At 40.6% G+C, this 12,954-nt stretch overlaps 1 protein-coding gene across 2 annotated transcripts in view; it reads right to left on the reverse strand.

The window, feature by feature from the left end:
- Positions 1-10,733: 10,733 nt before the first annotated feature.
- Positions 10,734-12,954, reverse strand: part of LOC118369806 (pro-neuregulin-3, membrane-bound isoform) — a 423,343-nt gene continuing 421,122 nt past the window's right edge. For both annotated transcript variants that reach the window (XM_052498660.1, XM_035754513.2), the window contains exon 9: positions 10,734-12,540. In XM_052498660.1, coding sequence (XP_052354620.1) covers positions 11,922-12,540 — 619 coding nt within the window. In that variant the 3' untranslated portion in view covers positions 10,734-11,921. The remainder of the gene's footprint in view (positions 12,541-12,954) is intronic.

Raw genomic sequence — 12,954 nt, forward strand, 5'->3', positions numbered from 1 at the left:
AAAAGTAAAACATGGTTTACAAAAAAATTGCAGTTGAGGTGAAAGGCCTGTGAAATTACTATTTAAACAACGGTTTATTTTGACACTTTTTACAACCAGGACATGATGAAAGAGGAGGGTAGACAAGATAAAGCTATTTATTTGCATATCCGTTTAGAATCTGTTATTTTTCCTGCAGTCTGCAAAAAAAGCATATTGAATCAGATATTTCAAGCCACATTTCAAACCACCTGATTTATTTTCCCTTAAGTGTTTTTTGGGCTGTTATTTGGGATATCTTGTTGCTTACTAGCTACCCTGTTGACAGTTTGACAAGAACATGTGGTAGCTAACAAGCTTGCTAATTGTTTACAAACAAACTAGTGAATGTGCTAGAAAGCTACCTAGCTAGGGCTTGTTTTTAAAAGTTATTACCCTATGATTTTGAACATTCAAAGCAACTGGAAAACGTCCATGGTTGTCACCTTAGAATGCTACATAACTTCTGAGTGATAGGAAGCACGAGCACCACCACCAATAAGCCTGCACCACTGCACACACAGCTGTCGTTACTATGACAACTAGCCTAGCCATGTCAGCAAATGATTGCAGTCTGAACACACACAAATACGATTTGGTCACTTGTAACTTGCCGATTAGTTAGTATTCTAAAAACTTATTTGAAAACAAAACAGCCTGAATTCAAAATTGATTAATATATATTTTTTTCTTCTCATCCATCTACACACAATACCCCATAATGACAATTGAAAACATGTTTTTAGAAATTGTTAAACATTTATTGAAAATAAATAACAGATATGTAATCCATTTACATAAGTATTCACACCCCTGAGTAAATGCATGTTAGAATCCCCTTTGGCAGCGATTACAGCTGTAAGCCTGTCATGCCTACTCCTGCTCCCTCTCTCCGGCGCTCGACGTCGCCAGTCTACTAACCACCGGCCCCGGCAACTATTATAATTATTACTTTGTGATTACTCCCCCCTTTATATAGGCCTCAGTTGACTTCAGTCATTAGGTAGTATTGTTTTTGCTCACGTTCAGTACGCTTCTCATGTTTGTTCTTTTGTATCGTTTCATTATTAAACTCACATTCTGCACCTGCTTCCTGACTCCCAGCTTATATGTTACAGAGTTTTTCTGGATAAGTCTCTAAGGGCTTTGCACACCTGGATTGTACAGTATGTGTCCATTATTCTTTTCAAAATTCTTCAAGCTCCGTCAAATTGGTTGTTGATCATTGCTAGACAACCATTTTCATGTCTTGCCATAGATTTTCAAGCAGATTTATGTCAAAATTATGACTTGGCCACTCAGGACCATTCACTGTCTTCTTGGAAAGCAACAGTGTACATGTGGCCTGGTGTTTTAAGTTATTGTCCTGCTGAAAGGTGAATCCATCTCCCTGTGTTTGTCGGAAAGCAGACTGAACTATATTATTCACTTGTTAAGCAAATCTTTAACCCTGAACTTATTTAGGCTTGCCATAACAAAGGAGTTCAATATTTATTGACTCAAGCTTTTCATTTTTAATTGTCTTGGTTTAATCAATTTAAAATTATGTCTGTAACACAACAAAATGTGGATAAAGTCAAGGGGTGTGGATACTTTCTGAAGGCACTGTATGTGTTCCAGTGTAGAGAGTCCCACAGTATCTGTTGTAATTGAGTACTGGCAGTGTCTGCCGTGGCAGGTGGGAAGGTGCAAATTACCTGACAAATATCTAATCTCTCAATGTTCTAATCTCTCAATGTTTACCTCAAAGTGCACCAAATTCATGCATTTAGCTGTTGAAATTCCTTTCTCTTTTTCTATCGCGCAATCTGTAATGCTTCAGCCATGCCGATTGAATAGATTCCTAAGTGTTTTTGCTGTACAGTGGCAAAGAAAACAGCTCAGAGAGAAGCAGGTGATGGGGTTTTCCAGCCATTATAAGCACTAGCGCAAGAATATTATTATAGATTTTTATCTTGAGTTACGGGCTATTGAATGCGCCAACTTGTTTTTCTACAGTTAACAATCGGACTGGGAGCTATCGTTCAGGAGTAATGACATCATTTTCGATGAGCCTCTCTTTTGCGTGGGCCATAAATGTCTTTTGGGGAAGAGATTACCCATCCAAATGATTTGCTATGATGAATGTTGTGTATCATGTTTGTGTATGTTATGTGTATCATGTGGTTAATTTTAAAAAATTGCTAGAATTTTTGGACATTGTCATCATATCTTAACATATTAAAATACATGAGGATTATGAAAACTGTTTGTTAGTGTTTGAAATGTTCTTTTAGATCTGCTGATGCAAGTCCCAACTGTCTTCTTTTCACCTAGATGATCCTTGTTTGTTTTCCATCATTCTCTCCCAGAGAGATTATCATGTATCATATACAATTTTCGGAAAAGATTAGCTATTTCCAGAATGAGCACATTTACACTAAACGTTGGAGGTTGTTTGAGCAACAGGATCAGATGTATTTTTTGATTTTTTGATGAGAATCCTTTGGCCTTACTCACCTATAGTTGTGTTTCCTGTTTCCTGTTTCCTGTTTCCTGTAATATTTCCTCTTAATCAGAATGCAGCTTAATTATTCATTCAATTTGTTTCCCCTGAAACACACACCATTTCTCAGAATTCACCTGCAGTGCATAAATGCATCCATAAACTCTCTCCATTTGTATTTGTTTGTTTCTGTGTGTGCACATGCCTGTTTGCTTCATACCGCAAACATTCAATGACTGAATTTGATATTGTACAATCTTTATCGATGCAGCACGGTTGCACTGTGGAACAGAAACATTGACAGTGTTGTGAGAAATGCATTATTCTACGCCTATTGGAGACGTATGGAATAATGATTATGTCTGTGGGCCCAGGACAATTAAATAATACCACAAAATCTGATCTCTAGACAATCATAACAAAGAGACGGCACTCTCCATCTCACTTCTAAAGAATTAATCAATGTTTTTTTCTGGCCCATTTTCAGACTTGCATATTAATTGATTACATAACATAGAGGCAACAATAACATTTAACATATTGCCATTTGGCTGTGGAATCTGTTTGTACCCTATATTTGATCTATTTGTCAGCCTGCAGGGCAGCCACCATATTTAATATTTTCTTGTTCAGATAGATAATAGGAAGAGGGCAAATACCTTTCGACGTTTAATTTCTTATGATTTTTCAATATTATCAGAATCATGGTAACAGGAGATTAGATTATGTATACACTGAGTGTACAACACATTAAGAACACTGACCTATGTTGACTCCAATGCTTCCCAAAGTTGTGTCATGTTGCCTGGAAGTCCTTTGGCTGGTGGACCGTTCTTTATACACACGGGAAACTGTTGAGCATGGAAAAACCCAGCAGCATTGCAGTTCTTGATACTGAAACCAGTGCGCCTGGCACCAACTACCATACCCCGTTCAAAGGCACTTCAATATTTTGTCTTTCCAATTCACCCTCTGAATGGCACACATACACCGTCCATGTCTCAATTGTCTCAAGGCTTAAAAATATTGATTTAACCTGTCTCCTCCCCTTCAGCTACACAGATTGAAGTGGATTTAACAAGTGACATCAATAAGGGATCTTAGCTTTCACCTGAATTCACCTGGTCAGTCTATCATGGAAAGATCAGGTGTTCCTAATGTTTTTCACACTCAGTGTAGGTGGACGCTTCGGGAACTATGCCTGATTAATCATGTCAGTGACAGCGGTGGCGTGGACTCTTTTACATATAGAAATCAATTTCGCATTGATATCGCCAAGCCAGAGAAGACCAAACATGAATGTCAATGTGGGTGAAATAACATACCTTTCATCCACATATACAAATCCAAGCTCAGTATAAAGCCTATAAAGCTTGCTTCTGGTGGGGGTGGTCTAGGATCTCCAAATACTCCAGTGATGGGGCCACTGTCCTACAAAGAGGGTCGTTCTTCTGCACCAACATCAAGCCAACGGTTTTTACCCTGTGGTCAGTCAAGATCATAGCAGTTTGTATAAACCTTCCTGCTGCTCACCAACTCATTCTAAAAGAGAATTGGGTCTCAAATAAACTCAGTATCAACAAAGGTAAATGAATAGATACACACACAAATCAGTTACGGGCTTCAAGGAAGATCAGTTTATAATGGTAGTCTGTCAGGAATGGTTTGTGGTTCATGTTGTGATTGATGACTACAATCAACAGTGATTTATTTTGGTGATGAAAGCAGAAAGAATAGATTGAGGATCCAGTAAAATCAGCTATCTTTGTTCTATCTTGGTCTTTAGTTATGCAATCTAATGGGTCCATTCAATGCAGCCGGAGGGAGTCACCATATAGTCTCCCAATAATGGCTGAGTGTCTGCAGTGCCTTTTATTGTTTATTTCCATTTTTTTTGGTCATCCTAGAGCTGTTGTTTTCTCTCTCTGCCTTGAAAAGCATGGGCAACCTTTGATTTGTTTTATGTTTAATGCTTGTTAAACTCTCAAATAATAATTTTGTATGTGGCTTACAAACACAAATATAATATACATAAAATATATGCCTTAATAATGGATGCGATACCTACTGTTAAAGACTAAAGCTGGTTTAATTCAAACATCTAAAGTAATCATTTGATGACTAAAAAGGGACAGATTGAAGACAGATATTGTATACAGATTTGCTGAAACTTACCATTTGGTGCATTATGTGTTACAAATGCAATTATACTGAACAAAAATATATACGTTACAAGCAACAACTCTATTGATTTTACTGAGTTACAGTTCACATTAGGAAATAAGTCAATTTAAATAAATTCATGAGACCCTAAACTCTTTCACATGACTGGGCAGGGGCACAGCCATGGGTGGGCCTGGGAGGGCTTAGGCCCTCCCACATGGGAGCTAGGCCCAACCAATCAGAATTCGTTTTTCCCCATTCCCCATTACAGACAGAAATGTCCAGGTGGCTGGTCTCAGGTGAAGACGTCAGATGTAGAGGTCCTGGTCTGGCGTGCTTACACGTGGTCTGCAGTTGTGAGGCCGGTTGGACGTACTTCCAAATTCTCTAAAATTATGTTATGGTAAAGAAATTATCATTCAAACATCTAGCAACAGCTCTTGTGAACATTCCTGTAGTCCGCATGCCAATTGCACACTCTTGAGACATCTGTGGCATTGTGTTGTGTGACTAAACTGCACATTCTATAGTGGCAAAAGGTGCACCTTTGTAATGATCATGCTGTTTAATCAGCTTGTTGATATGCCACACCTGTCAGGTGGATGGATTATCTTGGCAAAAGAGAAATGCTCACTAACAGGGATGTAAACAAATTTGTGCACAACATTTGAGAGAAATATGCTTCTTGTGAGTATGAAACATTTCTGGAATCTTTTATTTCAGCTCATGAAACATGGGACCAACACTTTACATGTTGTGTTTATATGTTTGTTCAGTATAGTTAAACGTATGGATGTCATTGTATGGGGAAACATTTTTTTTCCCTTGCTGGATCATTTTTTGTTATTGATTTGAACCCGTCTTTGCTCATGGCCACTGATCTGAGAGCTGTAGTACTGGTTTGTAGTGTCTCTCGAACCCCATCGCATGCTTTGCCTGGACTGATCCTGAATCAGCTGGTGCTCAGCCTCTCAGTGAGATGAAACACTCAGGTTTGGGGTCATTAAAACTAGTTTTTCAACCATTCCACAAATTTCTTGTTAACAAACTATAGTTTTGGCAAGTCGGTTAGGACATCTACTTTGTGCATGACACCATCAATTTTTCCAACAATTGTATACAGACAGATTATTTCACTTATAATTCACTGTATCACAATTCCAGTGAGTCAGAAGTTTACATACACTAACAGTGCCTTTAAACAGCTTGGAAAATTCCAGAAAATGTCATGGCTTTAGATGCTTCTGATAGGCTAAATGACATAATTTGAGTCAATTGGAGGTGTACCTGTGGATGTATTTCAAGGCCTACCTTCAAACTCAGTGTCTCTTTGCTTGACATCATGTGAAAATCAAAAAAATCAGCCAAGACCTCAGAAAACAAATTGTAGACCTCCACAAGTCTGGTTCATCCTTGGGAGCAATTTCCAAATGCTTGAAAGTACCACGTTCACCTGTACAAACAATAGTGCGCAAGTATAAACACCATGGGACCACGCAGCCGTCATACCGCCCAGGAAGTAGACGTGTTCTGTCTCCTAGAGATGAACGTACTTTGGTGCGAAAAGTGCAAATCAATGCCAGAACAACAGCAAAGGACCTTGTTAAGATGCTGGAGTACACAGGTACAAAATTATCTATATCCACAGTAAAACGAGTCCTATATCGACATTATCCGAAAGGCAGCTCAGCAAGGAAGAAGCCACTGCTCCAAAAACCGCCATAAAAAAGCCAGACTACGGTTTGCAACTGCACATGGGGACAAAGATTGTACTTTTTGGTGAAATGTCCTCTTGTCTGATGAAACAAAAATAGAACTGTTTGGCCATATGACCATCATTATGTTTGGAAAAAGGGGGAGGCTTGCAAGCTGAAGAACACCATCCCAACCGTGAAGCACTGGGGTGGCAGAATCATGTTGTGGGGGTGCTTTGCTGCAGGACTGGTGCACTTCACAAAATACATGGCATCATGAGGAAAACGATGTGGATATATTGAAGCAACATCAAGATATCAGACAGGAAGTTAAAGCTTGGTCGCAAATGTGTCTTCCAAATGGACAATGACCACAAGCATACTTCCAAAGTTCTGGCAAAATGGCTTAAGGACAACAAAGTCAAGGTATTGTAGTGGCCATCACAAAGCCCTGACCTTAATCCCATAGAAAATGTGTGGGCAGAACTGAAAAAGCGTGCGTGAGCATAGAGGCCTACAAACCTGACTCAGTAACATCAGCTCTGTCAGGAGGAATGGGCCAAAATTCTCCCAACTTATTGTGGAAAGCTTGTGGAAGGCTACCCGAAACGTTTGACCCAAGTTAAACAATTTAAAGGCAATGATACCAAATACTAATTGAGTGTATGTAAACTTCTGACCCACTGGAAATGTGATGAAATAAATTACATCTGAAATAAATAATTATCTCTACTACTATTCTGACATTTCACATTCTTAAAATAAAGTGGTGATCCTAACTGACCTAAGACAGGGAATTTTTACTAGGATTTAATGTCAGGAATTGTGAAAAACTGAGTTTAAATGTATTTGGCTAAGGTGTATGTAAACTTCCGACTTCAACTGTATGGTTATAGGTGCGTGGTCACTAGTCACCATAGCAGACAGAAACAATGTGTGTCTTCCCATTGTACTTGGACTGAGATCAACCAAGTATCAGGAATCCACAAATGTTCACTTAATCCAGTAGTGATTTATCCGTGAGAGATTCAGACACACACACACACACACACACACACACACACACACACACACACACACACACACACACACACACACACACACACACACACACACACACACACACACACACACACACACACACACACACACACGGCCATGTGTTTGGTAGTTTTCTTATTGTCCATACTGTATATCTTTCATCAGAAAATAACATGACCATTTTGTTTACCTAGTATGAGTATTATTGGTTGGACTGTAATGTAATGGTTGGACTGTAATGTATTGGTTGTCTGAGTCATGTACCTTTATGTCTGAGTAGATCCTACTGCATCTCTCCCCATCTGTGACTGTCTAATGAGCTCTCTCTCAGCACATTATTAACTAGTCTTCCGTGTGTTCCTGCATCCACCTATGTCCTCCTCCTCACTCCAGGTGGACTTCACCAGCAATCTTCAGATATTTTGACCAATCTTTCTTTATCTGTTGATTCCTGAGCTGCACTTTATGCACCTTCATCAGATCTCAGGAATTCTGTAGCTGATTGTTTTTTTGGTTTAAGGCCAAAGCACAGTCATGCTGTAACTAATAATAGTTTGGATTATGAATTTTCCACAATCTCCAAAATATACATAATATTATTTACATTTTCTGCAGATGCACTGAAAGAAATAACACTGAAGACTCATCTTTATTGAAAAACAAAAATACAAAAATAAAATGAACAGAAAAATCCACTATATCATTTTTTGAGGGGTATCACTGAAATAAAGTTCTTCACTGCCAAAAATGAGACTCTATTTTTCATATCACAACTGGAATATTTTTGACATTAGCCAGGGTTTTGTGGGGAAACTCTGTCAACACACACACACATACACTGGCATTGAACATCTCTGGAGTTCACAACTTGGAGTTTTAGACCCATTCTTATCTCAAAAATGAACATTCGCAGTGAGATGATATGAAGCTGAAGGGATAATATATAGCCTAAACCATATAGCAGTCTGACCAGCCTATGATAGTGACTGGATAATTCACACACAGGCAGCAGAGGATCAAAACAACCGTAGTTCACTCTTTATATCCGGATGCTAATTGCATCATGTAATTGCATGTCCATTTTGTGTTACCATTGTATAACAGCTATGTAACAACCACTTGTCACATAGCTATGTATAACCATGAAAAGGCTATCGGCTCAATTATCTGGAATATTATTTGAATGACACTTGGCTGACATCAAGGTTATCAAACCTGGCCTGACATTAGAAATTAATCTTGGTATAATCCAATGCTTATCTGAAATATAGCTCTGCCCTGAATATTTGTATTACAATTGATGTAATGCTGTTTTGTTGATTGGTCATTCAACACCCTTACCTTTTGAACTCCTTCAAACCTTCATATTTGAGAGGCAATACTCAATCCAAAATGAAGTGTGACATCTCTGGATGAATACTGGAGTAATCAGAACATCTTTTGACTGAAGATGAATTTCAGCACCAGTAATTAACACATTGGTACACTGTGCCTGATGAGCATTGCTATTGCATCACACGCACGCACGCACGCACGCACGCACGCACAAAGACACACACACCACACACACACACACACACACACACACACACACACACACACACACACACACACACACACACACACACACACACACACACACACACACACACACACACACACACACACACACACAGTAGGTACACACACAGTAGGTAAAAGTACAAGAATGAGCCATGGTGGATTGTTTCTTTCCTTGCCCCATCACTCTCTATGAAGGCAGATCAGCTTTACAGAGAGGTTAACACATCCACTGGCTCAGAATCGTCACCAGGGATTAACTTTTTATTCTGCCTCAACGCACAGCACTGAATAAACTTCAGACAAAGAAACACAGGCCTTTTAAAATGGAAATGAACAGTGCTGAATCATTTTCCTGCTGTGAGATTTCACCTTGGAATGCTTTTACCCCCCTCCCCACCACCCAAACTGGATTTGTCTCAGAAAAACAAATCTGACAAAGTATAATTCCCCCAAACTCTCACAACAAACTGATTACAACCCTGCATTTATCAGGTTAGAGGATAAAAGGCTCTGCATCACTGGCATTGGCTATAAACTGCTCCAGCCATTTGTGGGGATAGTAGACACTGCCACGCTCTGATGGGGTTGCTTTCCCTGGCAGTCAGAGGTCTTTGTGGATCAAGCTGGTCTCTTATCTGTCTGGCCTGTATGGTCTAACCCTGCCATCAACCAGCTAACCTCTCCACTGCTGTCTGTCCATTGTCCAGCTGAGCAAAGACATGGACATACAGTATGGGCCCATGTGTATATACTGCATTAACTTATATAACCACATGCATGTGAATAGTCACGCACACACAAACCCATGCACACACACACGCACGCATGTACAAACACACACACACACAAGCACACACACTCCAATGAGCAATCTGATTTGAAAAATAAAACTCTCAGAAATCCATAAGCCTTCACATAGATTCACAAACAGACACATGTATAGACAGAAACTGGAAAAATGAGGACCTAATATAGAAAGTCTCACCCTAGTCTCACACTAGTCTTGAGGCATTTGCAGGAAAGGTCAATGAGTTTGTTAATCATTTCAAGACAGGCGGTCATATGGCTGACCCCTTTTCACTGCTTCTTCTCTGATAAAGTTAACGGAAAGTACGTGGAGTGTAGCAGACAGTGTTCAATTACTGGCAAATGTAATGTGGTGTTCAGATGTTCAGAGTGGAAACGAGAGATGCCCGACTTAAATTGGTTTTCATAACGGCAAAAACCATTCAGCAGGGCGGATGTACAGAGAGCATGTATGATTTCCAAGACCAACAGTTGAAAATGCATTGAAAATGGTTTCAGGTAAAGTAATACGCTTTGGACGTTTACAGATAATGGCACATTTCCACTTGATGTCTGACGACCCAAATGTGACTGTTGGTCGCTGATGCATGAAGTACATCATGCAGCACGATTCATTTAGCTTGTTTGGCATCAAGTGGATATGTCCTACACATACATAGTTAGCTTTTATCTGGAAACCTCCAATGGTTATGACTACTGCTACATTGACCTCATTGTGGAGATCATTTAAAAAAAACCTCTGAAAGGGTTGTTGGCAATATGGAGCCTTACCTCCTTATCTACCTACCAATGCCCTGGCCACCTCTATGGTCTGCTTGAAAACCTCTGATGAAAGGTTATTTGATTGTGAAATTCCAAACATTGTGAGTGAAATCAGCAACTCACTAGAGAATATTGGTGTTAATCTGAAAACAAATATTATCTGCATGCACAATTTCACAGGTTAGTGGGTGGGTGGGGTAGGGGGCTGAACCATTGAAAATGAAATAGAAAATAAAAAAAATCTGCAAAATCTCCATTATGCTTTTTTCCCCCAACATTTGGTTCGAAATTCAAAACAGAAATTGAAGTCCCCACTTCACAGGTACCACAAACACATTTTTCTTCAACCCCCCTCTACCGTCTCCCCCCTCCCCTTCCCCAGAAAGCAGCTGATTGTTCATCACGAACAAACTGAAACCAAAAAACGGAAACTCCTCCACTCGCGCCGGCCTATTATCCTTGGTCCCTCCATCCCTGCTGTGTACCCCCAACACACCTGTACACGTCGTTGTGTGCTGAGGGAATGTGTGTGTGTGTGTGTACTCAGAGTTGTGTGGGGTTAGACAGAGGGGAAAAATACACCCATGCTAAACGACTTGGTCAGCAGAGGAGGAATTCCACTCACGTACAAAAAAGGAATAAGACACCAAACTAGCCAACCGTGTTAGCATCACGCCTGTCTTATCAACCTGCTGTCCCAAGCCAGTGACAGGGTCAACCTGGGGTAGTTTATCGGCAAAAGTCTCTCTATATCATTCTGTAATTGTTCTTCAATATACTGCTGTGGTATATCCAAGGCAAGGGGGACTGTTATAATCCTTGGCTGGGTAGACTCACAATGGTAGTTGAGAGGTTGTTTTACAGTAGATACTGTTGCTGTGGCAGCCATGTTTTAACTGCATCGTCGGTTCACACCAGGTAGCAAAACAGAAGGGGTAAGGGTGCATGGGGTCCACACAAACGTGCTCCAAGCCTGAAAAATGTGGAGTTGTTACAAAAAAAGAAAGACGGTACATCATTCCTGTATTCCTCAACTGAACTTGGTCACCTTTTTGATTCCATATATTTATATCCATATATATTTATATATATATTTTTTTACAATTAAAAACACCATGGAGATGACAGACTATTTGGTTTCTTTTGTCTAAGAAGCTTCTCATTTAAATAAATGCATATACATAATATCTCTCTTCATCACTCCATAGACCATCCCTCTGTTCATTCTTCCATACAGTATGCACATTGTTTATTCCATGATCTTATTTTTCTCTATTCAGTTTAATCTCATCCCTTTGATGCAGAGCTCTCTACAGTCTTGACTTCAAGAGACTACAGTTGTTTTACTGTAGATCCAGACAGAAAGCTAGGGCCCAGACCTCGTTGTCTCATTGGCAGGGCTGGCCTGACTCTCTGTGAGGTTCTCTAGGGCTCATTAACTGGGTCTCAGTGGGTCCATTAGGGCTCAAACCCCCTGCTCCTCCACCATTGAGTGTCAGGAAGCACACAGTCTCTCTGGGCAGTTGAGGGGTGGCGCCGACGCTGTCTTCCTGCTTCCTGTGGGCAAGAGCCCTGAGATGCTCCTGGGCCTCCTCTAGGAGAAGGGCCACCTCGTCCTGCTGCTGGCCCCCAATAGAGGAGGAGCAGGAGGTGGAGGTGGGGTGCAGCATGATGAGGGAGTGCCCTCCTACTTCCTTACTGGGCATGGTGCTGCAGGTGGCTGAGCCAGTAGCTGTTTGCAAACAGGAGACCTCGTCCTTGTGGCCCTGGACAGAGGGGATGATAGGGATGGAGCAGGTCCGGAAAGGAGGAGGGGAAGAGCGGCTTGGACATCTGGGACGCCTGAGGCTCCAGGTGGAAGTAGAGATGTCATGGTCCAGGCCCTGGTCCAGAGGACAGCAGCGCACCTCCACCCTGCTCTCCCACGACATCTCCACTGACATGGGGGGTTGCATATTTAGAAAGGCATCCTGTCGCGGGTCGCTCCCGGCCCTCACAATCTGACACCTGATGAAGGGAAGAGCGAAAAGAGAGAGAGAGAGATAATTACAATTGCTGTCAATTCCCACGTGTACTCATTTCACTTCAAGAAAAGTTAATTGCTTAAAGTATCATTTTAACTCAAGCCTTTAAAGCACCTTCCCAAACAGAACAAGGGTACTCTGTGAGCCAAAATTCACCTTGCCATCTCAGAGGCATGAAGAGCACAAAAATGACAAGATGAGCTTGACATGTCTCTTTCATGTCTTTATCTAGCCGAACACTCTCACTTTATATGAACTGGATCATGAGTTGGGAAAGTTAAGAGGAAGAGTTCAGACACTACATTATTGATTTGACACCTTGAAATGGGGATACTTAACTAAATGGAGCATGGCATGAATATTTAGTCCAACAAGAATATGTTTGACGCATCTGAGC

The sequence above is a fragment of the Oncorhynchus keta genome, chromosome 36, assembly GCF_023373465.1.
Source record: "Oncorhynchus keta strain PuntledgeMale-10-30-2019 chromosome 36, Oket_V2, whole genome shotgun sequence".
NCBI classification, from domain to species: Eukaryota; Metazoa; Chordata; class Actinopteri; order Salmoniformes; family Salmonidae; genus Oncorhynchus; species Oncorhynchus keta.